This window comes from Myxocyprinus asiaticus, chromosome 36, assembly GCF_019703515.2.
Source record: "Myxocyprinus asiaticus isolate MX2 ecotype Aquarium Trade chromosome 36, UBuf_Myxa_2, whole genome shotgun sequence".
Classification (NCBI taxonomy): domain Eukaryota; kingdom Metazoa; phylum Chordata; class Actinopteri; order Cypriniformes; family Catostomidae; genus Myxocyprinus; species Myxocyprinus asiaticus.
The window spans coordinates 34,599,594-34,616,784 of NC_059379.1; the positions used below are offsets into that span (position 1 = coordinate 34,599,594).

General features: G+C 38.4%; 1 protein-coding gene across 1 annotated transcript in view; it reads right to left on the reverse strand.

The window, feature by feature from the left end:
* Window positions 1–17,191, reverse strand: part of LOC127426768 (protein FAM13C-like) — a 30,827-nt gene that overhangs the window by 5,668 nt on the left and 7,968 nt on the right. Inside the window, exons 2-7 of the mRNA XM_051673789.1 lie at window positions 16,826–17,018; window positions 15,240–15,381; window positions 10,451–10,532; window positions 9,409–9,614; window positions 423–506; window positions 187–282 (exon numbers count right to left, since the gene is read on the reverse strand). Coding sequence (XP_051529749.1) covers window positions 187–282; window positions 423–506; window positions 9,409–9,614; window positions 10,451–10,532; window positions 15,240–15,381; window positions 16,826–17,018 — 803 coding nt within the window. The remainder of the gene's footprint in view (window positions 1–186; window positions 283–422; window positions 507–9,408; window positions 9,615–10,450; window positions 10,533–15,239; window positions 15,382–16,825; window positions 17,019–17,191) is intronic.

Consider the following 17,191-nt stretch of genomic DNA (forward strand, 5'->3'; position numbering starts at 1 on the left):
ATTTCTTTCCATAAGAGCCAGTGATATATATACATATATATAATTACATAATAAGAAAAAAGATGATATGATATGACCCTTTAAGGACACTGTGGAGCTACAACGAAGAAATTTCAAATATGTCATGTTTTAAGGAGTAAAAGGTTGCTTCTGAGCTGATGGATCTGTATATATAATCACACTTACTATGGTTGTGATGGTGGGAGTGGCACACAGGATTTGTTTTACCATCTGGTATCTGTCGTAGAGAGGTTTCACCAGGTTTCTCTCTTGTTTGGTGCCCTAAGGAGTACAGCCACAGTAACAAAAATATTTTATTAATGTAACTTTTTTTTTTTTTTATCAGATATTAATGGCATATTTCTAATCTATGCCAAATTAACTGGAACATTTCTGTATTTAAATGTGAAAAATCCTCTTACGGGACGACCGTGCAAGCTCTCAAAATACAGCAGACATTTCTGCAGAGTGATTTTCTCCAGGGCCATTTGTCTCTGGGTCATCTCCTGCAGACAGCAGAATGTTAGTTAAGTTAATTAAAACAAACCCTGGATACAAGTGTTGCAACGTTCAATTATCAGGGGTGGCGCTAGAGGTGGGCATACTGGGCTTAAGCCCCGAATGTTTTAGGAAAAGCTCAGAGTGTGCACTGTAAAATAAAATAAAATCCTTTAGAACTGCAATTCTGCTCTCTGCACACAGTGTATCCTTTTATGTTCATTGACTCCTGACAAGAACCGCCCACTCAGATGAGAAGTACTGACTGACTTATAATTAATTATAACTGGCTTCAACAAGTGTGTGTGTGTGTGTGTGTGTCTGTGCATGCGTTCTTGTGTGTGTGTGTGTGTGTGTGTGTGTGTGTGTATTATGTATCTACATGTTTGTGTATATAATAAGAATAGGTTATATAAAATGTTATATGTGCTTGATGAATGAGTAAAGAAACTTTCCTTATTATAAAGAAACTTTACTTATGTATGTGTTTATTTATTCTCACAAAAATGGCTTCTAAAACTTCAATAGCCAGAAAAAAGTTGGGATTCACTGTCAACATAATATGAAAAAGGAATGAACTGACTTTCCTGTCATCAATGACTGCAGCAGTGCAGGTATTCTCATTTTGTGGTCATGCATTTTTGTTGGTGAATATGAAATAATTTGTGGATGCTCTGTTGCCAAGTTCCTAGTTACACAAGAAATAACAGCTTGGTGTCATGGCTCTGGATTTGTAGGTTTTAAACATATATGTGTTCAATACATTTTATTACAAATTATATATCATTGAGCGGTATTAAGGAGGATTGCAGATGATGTTCTTTAGTGGTGGAACAAAGTAGTTGGTAGATCTGAAGTGTTCAATTCCAGTCATTTTAGGCTATGGCATAAATTGTGTTCTTTAACAAACTATTTTGAAAGATGCTTTGTTTAAAAATGGACTCTTCGCCAATGTAACTTTAAAACACATATTTTAGTGTATCCCGTGTATTATGATGCATACACAGATTTCTCTAGGCTAAGCCCCAGATATCCACTGACACTAATTTTTTAGTGATTAACATTTTTTATTGATTCAACCATTAAATATCAATAGCAGAACACACATATACAGAATCAATATATAACCCCCACTATAAACCCCACCTGATCTATATGTATAAGAGATGTCATAACTTTACTTAATCGATTAGCCAGAATTTTTGACAAAATTTTTACATCAGGGAATCAGGGAAATTGGACGGTAACTTTTACACTCGCTTGGATCTTTGTCCTTTTTAAGAATCAGACTGATCCAGGCTTGTGTCATGTTTGGCGGAAGCTTTCTATTCTTTAATGATTCAGTATAAACTTCTAGCAAAAGTGGAGCCAGTTCTGTAGCATAAGATTTGAAAAACTCAGCAGCAAAGCCATCAGGCCCCGGAGCCTTGCCTGTAGGTAAGGCCTTAATAACCTCACCAAGCTCCTCCAAGGTTATCTCAGAATCAAGATAATTTTTTTTGCTCAGTCATCAGTTTAGGGAGATCTAATAGATTCTAATATCTTCATCAGTAGACGAAGACATGGAACTATAGAGATCAAAGTAGAATTCTTTAAAAGCATTATTAATGGCCGAGGTAAATATTTCACCACCAGCAGATTTCACCAAGGGAATGATAGAAAGAGACTCTCTCTGCTTTATGTATCTAGCCAAAAGCTTCCCTGCTTTGTCCCCATGACTGTCTTGCCCTGAATAACCAAAACTCCACTTTCCGTGACAAAATAATATTATATCTGTATTTCAATCGAGTCAATTCTCTGAGGCCATCGGATGACAAACGGCGCTTCAGCTCTGCTTCGGCATTTTTAATATTTCCTTCCAACTCCACGAGTTCTCATGCTTTGGATTTTTTGATGAATGGGGCATACTGTATGATCCGACCCCTAAGAACCGCCTTAAATGCCTCCCAAGCCACGCCCACAGTGGATACTGAGGACCAATTGGTCTCCAAATAAACACTGATTTCAGTCTTTAACATTTGTTGGAATTCAGGATTTTGCAAAAGGGACACATTAAGGCGCCAACTATATGATTTCTTTTTCTCCGTATGTGGCACCACCTCTAAACTCACCAGGGCATGATCTGAGACTAAGATATTTCCAATTGAGCAATCCACAACAGATGAAATGAGGGATTTGGATATAAAAAAAAAATCTATTCTAGAATAAATCTTATAGACTGATGAAAAAAATGTATAGTCTCTACCAGATGGGTTCAAAAGTCTCCAAATATCTGTAAGACCAATATTTTTACACATCCTGTGAAGCGTCAATGTTGCTCTAGGGGGTTCACACACTTTTGCTTCACTGTGATCAAGGACTGAATCCATCAAAAGATTAAAGTCTCCTCCCAAAATTATATCATGAGGGGTGCCAGCAACTTGCAACATCCCTTCAATATCTATAAAAAGCCCTGATCATCAGCATTAGGTGCATAAATATTAGCCTAAATCAACCTTTGCCCCTGAATTTTAGCTAAAACAATAATGGCTCTTCCTAATTTATCTTTAGTCTGTTTGAGACATTTGAATTGTAGATGTTTATTTACCAATATAATGACTCCCTTGCTCTTACTTGAGCCAACACTAAAGAAAACATGTCCACCCCATATCTTCCCAATTTTTTCAGCTTCCTGCGGGGAAAGATGTGTTTCTTGAAGAAACACTATATCATATTTCTTACGTTTAAGAAAAGAAATAACTTTCCTTCTTTTTATGGGGTGCCCCAACCTATTCACATTCCATGTGGAGAGAGATAGTACACTCATATTAACAACTGACATATTGATATAATAAAAAAAAATAAACTGTGTGTCAAAAACAAAATTATACAGACCACATTCCCCATTAGTGAAACAATCAAACCCCGAACTTCCCCCCGAACAAAATAAACGGAAAAAAAGAAAAACGTGCGCATTAACCCCGCGCACGAGAGCGCCAACCGGCGACAATCCCTCTAAACTCAAAAGGTCCATGAACGCCCACGAGCCCCCACGACAACTTTGCCGTCGGATCGCTTAATTTTGCCTCACAAATTTGTGAGGCAAAATTACATAACAAAAAATACTTAAAATAACCCCCAGCCAAAAGGAAGACTGAACACAAAGAACATGTAGATTAATTCACAGAAATGTTTTAAAGGTGTGATCCTCCACAAAACAAATTTCAGCTGATATAAAACAGTTTCACGGATAGACAAACGAATGTTCAGTGAGCCAGATGAGTTCAGCGGATGACATAACCATTCCAGTGTCCCGTAAACGGAACAAGCTCCAGCCGCTAGGCGGAGACAACACAAAAAGAAACAAAACCGACATCCCAGTTCTCCGGATGGTCAAGTCAATTCACTCGGGGGCCGCATAAAAGTATATACCATGACTTACTCAATCCGTCAACTTTATAAAAGACATCCTTTGTGTGAGCATGTAGATATTTTGCGGTCATCCGTAGTGTCCACTCTCAAACTGGCCGGGAACTTCCATGCAAAAGTAATCTTCCGTCAATGCAAAAGCTTCTTTAAGGAAAGTGTTATTCACAAAACAAGCTCCAGCCGCTCGGCGGAGCCAATGCAAAAAGAAACCAAAATGACGCCCAGCTTCCTCAAAAGCCAGAGTAAGTACAGCGAGTCAGACCCACTCATATGAGAAACATCCAATGGTTTACTCACCCACTGATTCAATAAAAGACATTGCCTGATTGGGAGATGTAAATACTTTGTGACCGTCCTTCGTTTCTATTCTCAGTTTGGCCGGAAACATTAGAGCAAAAGTGATCTTTCGCTGATGTAAGAGTTTCTTACATTCCTTGAACCGATTGCATTTCTCTCTTGTCGAACTCGCAAAGTCCGGGAACAAGAAAATATTATGATTCCTCCAAGAAAGCTTCCCTTTGCACTAATTAAATTTTCATTTATTTTATTTATTTATTTTTCAATAAACATTAATCAAACATCTTATTAAATGTGTCATATTTAGCCAGTGGCTAATTTTCATCTGCTGTCCCTGGGCAGGTTGATGTCAAAGGTCAAAATTACACTCAAAATACATCATTTTAAATATAGAAAATTACACGTTATACAAAATTTTAAAATGACCATAACAATCAAAACCCTAGAACCACCACTGTCAATTATTATAAGCTACTTTTTTTCATAAAGTTACTAGGTTGCGTTCTTGGGCTTGCTTGTGCACGGCCCTCATAGCACAATAAATATAATTTGTTATATGTTGTACATATATACATATATGTGTATACTATATATATATATATATATACACACACACACACACACTGGCGACCAAAAATTTTGGAATAATGTACAGATTTTGCTCTTATGGAAAGAAATTGATACTTTTATTCACCAAAGTGGCATTCAACTGATCACAATATATAGTCTGGACATTAATAATGTGAACAATTACTATTACAATTTAAAAAATGTTCAGAACATTTAAACTAAACTACTTCAAAGAGTTCTCATCAAAAAATCCTCCACGTGCAGCAATGACAGCTTTGCAGATCCTTGGCATTCTAGCTGTCAGTTTGTCCAGATACTCAGGTGACATTTCACCCCACGCTTCCTGCAGCACTTGCCATAGATGTGGCTGTCTTGTCGGGCACTTCTCACACACCTTACAGTCTAGCTGATCCCACAAAAGCTCAATGGGGTTAAGATCCATAACACTCTTTTCCAATTATCTGTTGTCCAATGTCTGTGTTTCTTTGCCCACTCTAACCTTTTCTTTTTGTTTTTCTGTTTCAAAAGTGTCTTTTTCTTTGCAATTCTTCCCATAAGGCCTGCACCTGAGTCTTCTCTTTACTGTTGTACATGAAACTGGTGTTGAGTGGGTAGAATTCAATGAAGCTGTCAGCTGAGGACATGTGAGGCATCTATTTCTCAAACTAGAGACTCTGATGTACTTATCCTCTTGTTTAGTTGTACATCTGGCCTTCCACATCTCTTTCTGTCCTTGTTAGAGCCAGTTGTCCTTTGTCTTTGAAGACTGTATTGTACACCTTTGAAATAAATCTTCAGTTTTTTGGCAATTTCAAGCACTGTATAGCCTTCATTCCTCAAAACAATGATTGACTGACGAGTTTCTAGAGAAAGCTGTTTCTTTTTTGCCATTTTTGACCTAATATTGATCTTAAGACATGCCAGTCTATTGCATACTGTGGTAACTCAAAAACAAACACAAAGACAATGTTAAGCTTCATTTAACGAACCAAATAGCTTTCAGCAGTGTTTAATATAATGGCAAGTGGATTTCTAGTACCAAATGATCAATTTAGCATGATTACTCAAGGATAAGGTGTTGGAGTGATGGTTGCTGGAAATGGGTCCTGTCTAGATTTGATCAAAAATGACTTTTTTCAAATAGTGATGGTGCTGTTTTTTACATCAGTAATGTCCTGACAATACTTTGTGATCAGTTGAATGCCACTTTGTTGAATTCAAGTAACAATTTCCTTCAGAAACAGCAAAATTTGTACATTATTCCAAACTTTTGGCCGCCATATATATATAGTAGTGTTTTCAGTAATTCAGATATACAGTAAATATATATGTTCCATTTGTTGACACTTGTTAATGCATTAGGTATCATGAACAAACAATTAACAATATATTTTTACATTATGTTAGTTAATAAAAATACAATTGTTCAACATTAGTTCATGTTAGTTAACAGTGCATTAATTAACATTAACTAAGATTAATAAATGCTGTAAAAGTATTGTTCATTGTTAGTTCATGTTAAAGGAATAGTTCACTCAAAAATGAAAATTCTCTCATTATTCACTTACCCTGATGCCATCCAAGATGTGTATGATTGTTTTTCTTCAGCAGAACACAAATGAATATTTTTAGAAGAAGATCTGAGCTCTGTCAGGTCCTTATAATGCAAGTAAATGGGTGCCAGCACTTTGACGGTCCATAAGTCACATTTAGGCAGCATAAAAGTAATCCAGACGACTCCAGTCGATCAATGAATGTCTTCTGAAGCAAATCGATACACTTGTGTAAAAAATAAATCGATAATTAAAATGTTATTAACTTTTAAAAAGCGCTTCCTGCCAGCAGTTGACGCATCACGTAGCTGTCGCGTGATGTAAGCACGTCGGCAAGTTCATGCGTGAATTCAGAAGCGCCGCTTATTTACAACAGAAGAACGAATGTCACGCGAGAGTTTGGCTATTTCAAACAGCATCAGAGCCCTGGACGGAAGCGGCGATTTAAAGTTAAAAACATTTTAATTATCGACTTGTTTCTTACATAAATCTATCGATTCGCTTCAGAAGACATTCATTGATTGACTGGAGTCGTGTGGATTACTTTTATGCTGCCTTAATGTGACTTTTGGACCATCAAAGTGCTGGCACCCGTTTACTTTCCCATCTATGTTCTTCTAAAAATCTTTATTTGTGTTCTGCTGAAGAAAGACAGCCATACACATACACTTACAGGAGTAAGTGAATAATGAGAGAATTTTCATTTTTGGGTGAACTATTCCTTTAACTGATGTTGTTAAAGCTGCACTATGTATGATTTTTTGGTTAAAAATTTACAAATTGCCATTATTGATTGAGTACATAAACAATCAGTGTTCAAACCAATGTTCTTAACTTACCCTGATTCACTAAGGTAAGCCTATAAAAATGATTTGTATTTTGAGCTGTCGGGTTCGATTTGGCGCAAAATCACTGGCTTATGAGGTACATCCTTGCATCATTGTGTCATGTCCGTGAACATAGGACAGAAGAACCGGCTGTCTTTTTCCCATGTAAACAGTAGATGGCGGTAATGAACTGTTTTCGTTTGCGATTAGCCATTAAATAGAAGAAAGAAACTACAGTTCAGTTAGTCACACTCACAGTTCAGGACAGCAATCTGGATGGATTTTTATCGTTTGGCGAAGTTTACCTGCTATAATGCTTAGATTTGTTGTCTGGTAGGGTTGTTGAAGCTAATATTGCTTGTATGAATCGAACATTTCTCGTGAGTTAACCGATCGCGATGTATCTACGTTGTCCGGTGAAGTTACTGTGACAGGTTTACTAATATTTATGACTTCTGAAATTGACTGTTAACTGTTATATTGCATTTTTAAGCATATTATTTTAATGTTTAATAAAGTATATTTTATCCCCATCATTATTGAATCCTTGTTTTATGTTTTTAGTTTACGGTATTATTGTGTGCATTGCATAGACATTCTATTGTAATATTACGGTTCACTTGCATTATCAACTGAGACTGTACAATATAATATAAAAATAATAAAGTCTTCAATTGAACTTGTATCAGCCATATCATGAGTATCACCTCTTAAATTGATAAGTGTAGTACAATACAAACATTAATAGTAGATAAAACACTTGAAAAAATATATTAAAATATACTGGTAGTGATTGAGGTGATTGAGTCTCCTCTCTTCTATGTAAAAGCGCTTTGAATATAGTGTCAGAAAACTGCTATAAGTGTAAAATTAATTAATTCAAAATATGTAATAGCAAGTAATATTTCAGTTTTAAATGTTTAATCATATAACATTATAATATCAACATGAAAATAGCACGTTATGACTCCGGCTCTGAATATCTCCAGTCATGATCACACACAGGCGATGTCCAGGTAAACTCAAATTATGAGATTCATCCACCAGAAGAGCAGTGCCGAAAGACGAATCACGTTTGGTGTTCTTCTGCAAATTGCTTGCAATTTTAAGTTTCAACCACAGATGTCGCTAGAGAGCGCAAAGTTACGTAGTGCAGCTTTAACTAATGTTAACACATGGAAACTTATTGTAAAGTGTTACCGAATTATTAAGTATTACTTATATTAAATTATCTTTGAGGACCTTTTTCAGCAAATATTGATATGTGATTAGATTAGATTAATTATATCGACATTAGAGCCCGACCGATATGGGATTTTTGAGACCGATACCAATTTTAGAGGGGGAAAATTCACCGATTATCGATATGGTGGCCGATATAGTTCATTTTTGAGCTAGAATGAAAACAGACCTTTTCTATATGGATTGTTCACAGATTTTGCACCGATATTACTGTGCAAAGGTACTCAGAAGGCTGCTTTTTAACCTGTTGATGCTCATTGATCCCACCCATGGGTTTGTCTTTACTTTGCTTAAATGAGTTCACATTTACTATATAGTGTGCTGTTCAGAATTGTTCATAATGTTGACAAATTATATTTATAATTTGTCAAAATTATTAACTCTTTTTTGACTAGACTATATAGTAAATGTGAACTAATTTAAACAAAGTGACGTCAGTTCTGGGGGGGGGGGGGCATGCACATCAACAGGTTAAACAAATATTTTTATCAAAGAATATTTGACATTATTATTATACATTGTCAACAAATTCTAGAAATGAACAATGAGAAAATAAAGAATAAATAAAAATACAATAAATAGCTTAAAAAACATCAGTACTGTTTTGTATCAGTCAAATGCTGACCATTAAAATAAAGAATAAATAAAAATACAATAAAAGACATGTCATGTGATGAATTAGATTAAACAGTTTAATCCATTGACAGCCCTAGATTTTTTTATCTTTTATTTTATTTTTAGATGTCTTTTTAATTTTTGTTAAAATTTGAATTTTGAATTTAGATGTCTTTTTAATGTTTTTTTTTTTTCTTTTTTTTTCTGTGTTATCAATCAAATCAAGCAATTTTCCTTTCTCCATACCCCATAAACCCTGTTACAACGCAGGTCGCTTATTATGGGCTTGTTTTGTCAGACCAGGTTACTTGTTTTCCTTGCAAGATCTGGTAACACTGCAAAAAACACACATTAAACTGCCACCTACTAGAACAGAATGCCTGTGCAGATGGCCTTACCTTCATGTTGTCTGGGAGGCCGAGGGTCTGCCGTTTCTCCCGCAGCCGTCTGAGGAGCGAGTCCACAGTTTCCTCTAGAGAGGGTTTGTGCTGCTGAGTCTGCTGCTCTGGCGCCTCCTGCTGGCTGTTCGTGTACCTGCAGATCTCTGTGGACTCAATACCGTCTTGTCTTTGGGATTGCTCAAATGACTGTCTCAGCTTTAAAGCTGGGGAGAGGGTTGAACCAAAAGGCTGAATGAGATGTTAAGACATTTGTTTTTTGCGTGAAATGATTTATTTCAAGATGGACAAAAACAAACATGTTAAATCGACCTCTCTGTATAGTGGAAGTTAGACACATCCAGTTTAACTTTAAATCTGGTTATGGTAGGCTATTATGGATATATTATTATAATAACCATCTGTAGATGCTAATTAACCAGCTTAACTGCTTTATAATGTATTTAATTTACTTTTTCAGACTGTTGTATGTAAGTAGCCTATATATATATATATATATATATATATATATATATATATATATATATATATATACTCTTTAGTAAGTAATACATTCCTTAAATGCCATATAACTCATTGCAGATGAAAGCATTACTAATTTAATTTCTGTTTGAACAAGTTCTATTTTGATATGTAGTATATCAGTCATAACTTGATCAATACTTGATGAAGTACAAAAAGGCTTAATGTACAGTGATCCGGTCATTAGCACAAAATAAACCCTGACGGTTTAAGATTAAATGATTTTATTTAGTAAGAACATAAAGATATGAATTGTACGAGAGACATGAATCTAAAAAAAAAGCTTCATAGTAATTGAATGCCAATGATTGGGCAATGGTCAATCATACTGTGTAGAATGCTGTGATTGACCAATCACAATCGAGTATTCTAGAGCCATAATAAATAATACATGTACATTGTGATGTAGGCAAGTAAGAAATGCTATAAACAGATCATTGTTGCTATTGTTTGTAATAAATAAATTAATAATAATAAGCTTATAACTGACTTGCCTTATATTATGGTCTGGCAATCTTACCTTTGAGTTGTTTGCGAGATCTGGCAAGTTCGCTCATGAGCTTGAAAATCTCTGGATTGGCTGATTTATCATTATGTGAAGGCTGTTGGTGAGAAGAGAGACAAATTAGCATAAACCTGCTGATCTGGATAATACAGCATTAGCACAGCAGTACTAATCACCACCAGCAGAGGGGGCAGTAAACTGCATAGCTGAATGACAGTTTTTCATTAGAGACTGATAGTTTGTTTGTGCTAACTTGATAATCTAGAGCAGGGGTTTCCCAAACGTTTTAGTCTCATGAAGTCCAATAGCCCCATCATTAAGACTCAGATACCTCTTCATCAACAGCAAACCAAAACACGTTCCTTTTAAGTCATATTATACTGAATATTGTTTAGGATTATCATCAATATAAATAAAGTCAGTATTAAAGTCAGTAAAAGACACACACACACACACACACACACACACACACACACACATGTTGGTGCGGCTATCCTTATGAGGACTGCCACAGACATAATGATTTTTATATTGTACAAACTATAGATTCTGTCCCCTAACACTAACCCTAACCCTACCCCTAAACCTCACAAAAAACTTTCTACATTTTTACATTTTCAAAAAAACATAATTTAGTATGTTTTTTAAGCAATTTGAATTATGGGGACACTAGAAATGTCCTCATAAACCACATTTATAGCATATTACCCTTGTAATTACCAGTTTGTAACCTAAAAATATGTCCTCATAAACCACCCAAACCCGCAGTTTGTCTGAAAGAGCACAACACGTTCAGATGTCTTACGCACGATTTACACATGGTCAGGAGCACGTGTACATTTTGTTCGTACCTACTAATGTTTTGAAAATACGAAAAGATTTATGCCAGAATGGTTTTACGAACAATTTACACAAAAATGTGTTCTGCTTGTGTTTCACAAATGAGGCCCATTGGGTTTTTAAATAAGTGTTCTCTTAATTGTTGAATTATGTCTGTAATCCAATGTTGTAACTTAATTATCACAAGTTATACATTTGGATATATATATTTAGGCATTCTAAAAGGCAATTACTTGTCAAAGTGTGACATTTTTTTAAACCACTTGCTCTGAATATTCAGTTTTTATGTAGTGCTCAATTTACAGTCAAACCTAACCACGGTGTTACAAAGAGAATACTTAGAAAAAGTGTTTTGTTATCTAACACTTATTTTGCAAACATCATTCAATAATATCATTCAATAAACACAAAGTTGTGGTAAAACTGTTTTGCATAGGAATTTAAGTATTATATAAAAATATAAGCTGTCTAAAACAAACAAACAAACAAAAAATGCAATGTTTTGTTTAAAGGGTAAACTCTTCCCAAAGTGGGTTTGGACGGTTAGTTCTGTAAGCGTGTGTTGATGTGTGTATGTCACTTCACTTCACATCATACTTTATTGTCCCCTTAGGGAATTTTCTTCTTGGACTCTGCAGCTGCAGTATGTACAGTATAACATACACAACATATATATAACTTAGACAATAACAATGTCTGTGTGAAGATGTGTGTGATGGTGTGTGTGTTTGTGTGTGTGTGAACATGAACATGGAGGGAAACATGAAATCACATGACCAGGGGACCACATGACAAGATCACATGACAGGAACAAACATGGCATGGAACAAAACACATACAACCCTGACATATCCCCCCCTCTAGGGGCGGCTCCTGATGCCCCAAAACAAAAATACAAAGTTCAAGAGGGAGCTGGTAACCACTTGACATGGTTATGTGGCAGGACATGGAAACATGGTGAAACAAGGTGTGGGGTGTGGTCTGGTGAAAACACGGCATGGAGCATGAGACCAGGACGGAGCCCATGGGGGGTGGAGCCATTAGAGGCTCGAGGGGCGGAGCCATGGAAGGCGGAGCCGTGAGAGGCTCGAGGGGTGAAACCATGGAGAACTGGATACCCAGAGAGTAGCCGAAGACTCAAAGGGCCAGGGTGGAGCCAGAGGCATGGAGGACCAAGGCGGCGCCGGAGGTTCAGAGGAGCAAGGCGGGGCTGAGGGATCGGAAGACTGAGGTGGAGCCGGTGGGGCTGAGGACCATGGCGAAGCTGTAGGGAAGGAGGTCCCTGGTGGAGCTGAAGGATCGGAGAGACGAGGCGTAGCCAGAGGATTGGAGAGCCAAGGCGGAGCCAGGTGACCGACAGACCAAGGAGGAGCTGGAGGGATGAGGGACCCCGGTAAAGCCAACAGGCTGAAGGACCGCGGTGGAGCCGAGGGAACGTAGAGCCAAGGTGATGTCGAGGGATCGACAGGCCAAGGTAGAGTCCAGGGCTCGAAGGGTCTAGGCGGAGTCAGAGGTTTGAAAGTTCTCCGTATCTGGGATATCTCAGAGGGCGATGATCGAGCCGGTGGCTTGGGGGGCACCGGCTGATCAGGAGAACTCAGGGTGGTCACAAGGGCGGGAACCAATTCCAACTCAAATAGCCCAGTGAGAGATGGCTCTGGAACGGACGAGGTTTGCAACGCTGGCTCTGGGACGGACGAGGCTTGCAACGCTGGAAAGTTGTACGTGGCAGAAGTGGGCATTGGCTCGTTGACTGTGGCAGGCTTGGGCATTGGCTCGTTGACCAGAGGTGAGCCTGAGACATTGCATGGAGCAGACTGAAGCTTGGCTGTGACATGGCATGGAGCAGTCTCAGGCGTGGCTGTAACTTGGCATGGAGTAGACTGAGTCATGGCTGTGACATGGCATGGAGCAGACTGAGTCGTGGCTGTGACATGGCATGGAGCAGACTGAGGCATGGCTGTGACATGGCATGGAGCAGGCTCAGGCATGGCTGTGACATGGCATGGAGCAGGCTCAGGCGCGGCTGTGACATGGCATGGAGCAGGCTCAGGCGTGGCTGTGACATAGCATGGAGCAGACTCAGGCGCGGCTGTGACATGGCATGGAGCAGGCTCAGGCGCAGCTGTGACATAGCATGGAGCAGGCTCAGGATCCGGGGCAAAAGATGGTGCTAGCTAAGCAACCATGACGAGGAAATCTGGCTTGGCGTACATGACGTGGGACTCTGGCTTGGCGTCCATGACGTGGGACTCTGGCTTGGCGGCCATGGCGTGGGACTCTGGCTTGGCGGCCATGGCGTGGGACTCTGGCTTGGAGGCCATGGCGTGGGACTCTGGCTTGGCGGCCATGGCGTGGGACTCTGGCTTGGCGGCCATGGCGTGGGACTCTGGCTTGGCGGCCATGGCGTGGGACTCTGGTTTGGCGTCCACCTCCCCCACAGTGAACGATGAACCACATATTAGTAGGGCAAGGTCGATATACTGTGCCAGGCTGTGGGTACTCTGACCGCCTGGCATCAGGGAAGAGATTGGCTCATTCAGTCCAAAGCGAAAACAGTCCTTGAGGGCAATCTCATTAAAATCGACAAGGTAGCAAAGACCACAAAACTCCATGACATAATCCTCCAAGGGACGATTCCCCTGGCGTAAACGAAGAAGCTGGATTGCTGGGTTCATTTTGGTCGTCAGGTATTCTGTAACGCTGCTGCTGGCAATGACAAAGACGATGAAGACGATGATGTGTGATGAACTCAAGTGCAGTTTATTATCAATTGTGAAATCCAAAACCCGTAACTCCAAACGTGAACAAAATACAAAAACATGAACTTGATGTGACTTGACTTAACATGACTAAACTTGACATCACATGAACAATCCTACAATGTTACATTCACAATACCTGACAATGGACAATGACAAACATGAGGCTTAAATACATGGACAAGGGAGAAACATGACAATGATAACCAATGAAAAGACAGAACTGATAACAAGGTAACAAGACAATAAACCAATGAAAACAAGAGACATGAACATGGAGGGAAACATGAAATCACATGACCAGGGGACCACATGACAAGATCACATGACAGGAACAAACATGGCATGGAACAAAACACATACAACCCTGACACAGGAACAGTACTAGTGTGATTTTTTTTATTATTATTTTTTTATTTATTTAAAGCCACATTAATCTGTTTAAATCTTTTCAGGATTTTTTAATTTTATTAATGGTATTTCTTTTATTTTATTTTTTGCATTTAGATGGTAAAAAGAGGAAAGGTCACAAAGAGCCACACCACTCAGATGAAGGATCCAATTTTATATTTAACAGATCAAATCGGACAGATATGTCCAAAAATGTTTTGGGCCCTTGAGCAAGGCCCTTGACCCTATCTGCTCCAGGGGTGCCGTATGATGGCTGACCCTGCACTCTGACCCCAGCTTAGCTGGGATATGTGAAAAAAAGAATTTCACTGTATATGTGCAAACGTATAATGTGTGATAAATAAATAAAATTAATTAATTAAATTAATTAAAACAAAAAATGAAAAAGAACATAAGGGTTAAATAGGCTTAACAAAGCAAAACCAAAATTTTTCTAAGTACCCCTGCAATGTGCTGAAGTACCCTGTGAGGTACACTTACCCCTGGTTGGGAATAACTGATCTAGGAAAGAGTAATGAACTTTCCTTATGGTAACAGGACAAAGTTAAGCTTTTTATACAGCTGTCTGTCAGAAAAAAGGGCATTTGTGCAATAATCAAAGAAAAAGTGATTTGCTCGTTCTAAGAATTCCACATTAATTAGCTGTACTCAGCATATCGGGCCAAAGAGTTTGCTGATTTTGACAATGGACAAAACAGAACTTATTAAAAAGTAAAAAGTATCATGGTATTATGATGGTGTTATGGACATGTTACAATGGTAATACCACTGTTTTTGAAAGTTATTCTCACCTTATAGTTCATTTCCTGTTCAAAGTGCTCCTCAAATTTCCTTATTTTCCTTTTGAGTGTCTGGATGTGTTTGGTGAGAAGGGGAATAGAAGCGACTTCTTTAGCGTCTCCAGAAACCTCCGTTCTAACAACCTCACGAGCCCTAAAGAGAGGAAACAACACAGACTGTATATAAATATAAAAAAAATATATAAATATTTAAACACTCCCTCATATAGTATATAGACAATGATTGATCGTTATATCGGCCAGGCCAACCAATCACCCGCTTGGCCAATAAACATAAGTGTTACATTCCCCTTGTGCTAATTCCAAAATCTACTGCCAATTTTATATAGTTTTTACTTTTTGAAAAAATATTGTGTAAATTAAAAGTTAATTAAAGGGATAGTTCACCCAAAAAAATTTACTCACCCTCATAATATCCCAAGTGTGTATAACTTTATTTCTTCACCAGAACACATTTGAAGAAAAATATCTTTAAAATGCAAGTGAATGGAGATTTCTCTTTTGGAGCTCCAAAAATCACAGGCAGTCAGCATAAACTTCATCCTTACGACACCAGCTGTTAAATTAATGTCTTCTAAAGTGACATGATTGCTTTTGGTTCGAAAAAAGATCAATATTTAATAACTTTTTTAACTCTAAATCATGCTTCTGGTGCGCAGCGGTACACGCGTGTGACATAATCGTGTTGGCATTTGAAATCCGCGAGAACTGACGCACGTGCATCACAGCCGGAAGAGCAGTGCTGTTTACAAGTGAGAAGGAGGAATGCTGTACAGTATCTTGGTTGGTATTGGTTTATATCTGCACTGATCTGTTTCTTTACTCACAATGGTGCGTTTGTGTGCTCATCCTGGATGTCTCAACTGAGTGGAGAACATGAGATTACATCTGTATCCATGGCAACATGAATACGTCACATGAAAGACCGCTTGGACTCCACCCTCTTGTGAAGCATTGGATTATAGTTATAAGTACTTAAATATTGATATTTTTTCGCACCAAAAGCGATCGTGTTGCTTTAGAAGACATTAATTTAACCGCTGGAGTCGTATCGATGACGTTTATGTTGACTGTCTGTGATTTTTGGAGCTTCAAAAGAGAAATCTCCATTCACTTGCATTTTAAGGACCTACTGAGCTAAGAGATTTTTCTATTTTTATTCAAATGTCTTCTGGTGAAGAAAGAAAGTCATACACACCTTGGATATCATGAGGGTGAATAAATAATGAGAGAATTTTCATTTTTGGGTGAACTATCCCTTTAATTTCTGCACTTTTGTAATCTATACCTACAGTATATACACATTATGCACTAGCTAATGTGCTGGAATGGAAGACATGCATAATAACATGTACAGAAAGGTCTGTGTCTATTGCCTATTACAGAATATACACACACAGCCGCACACAGAGTGGTACACATACATTATCTCAATATGAAGCTCATGTTAAGAATGAGAAAAGATAGAAGTGGGTCACTGTGCTACTAGCTGCAGCTTAATGGTTCAGTGACCTGCTGTCCAGCAAATAAACAAGGAGGCATTTCCATCTGAAAAAGCTGTGTGTGTGTGTTCGTACATAAAGAGATGCTGTGCGCAGGGTGGAGACGGGGCAGACTCTGGGTCTGTGTTGAAGCGTTGGCTCTGGCTGAGGCTGGAGCAGCGCGGGGAGAGCAGGGGGCTGTTGTCATCTGTGATGTGCTGGATGAGTCGACTGGGCCCCGGGCTCTGCTGAACATCACTGCTACAGTCACCCTCTGCCAGCCTGTAGTCTGCACAAACACACACACAGGCACATCAGAACCCTGCATAGAGATAAAAGCAGTGTGATCTACTGCTACGAGCACTGAGACTGCTATTCAATGTAAGCACTTCTTTTGGAAAAGACACTGATGCAATATTTTACAAGATGAATGTAGTCAATACATTCTTTATACTAGCTTGC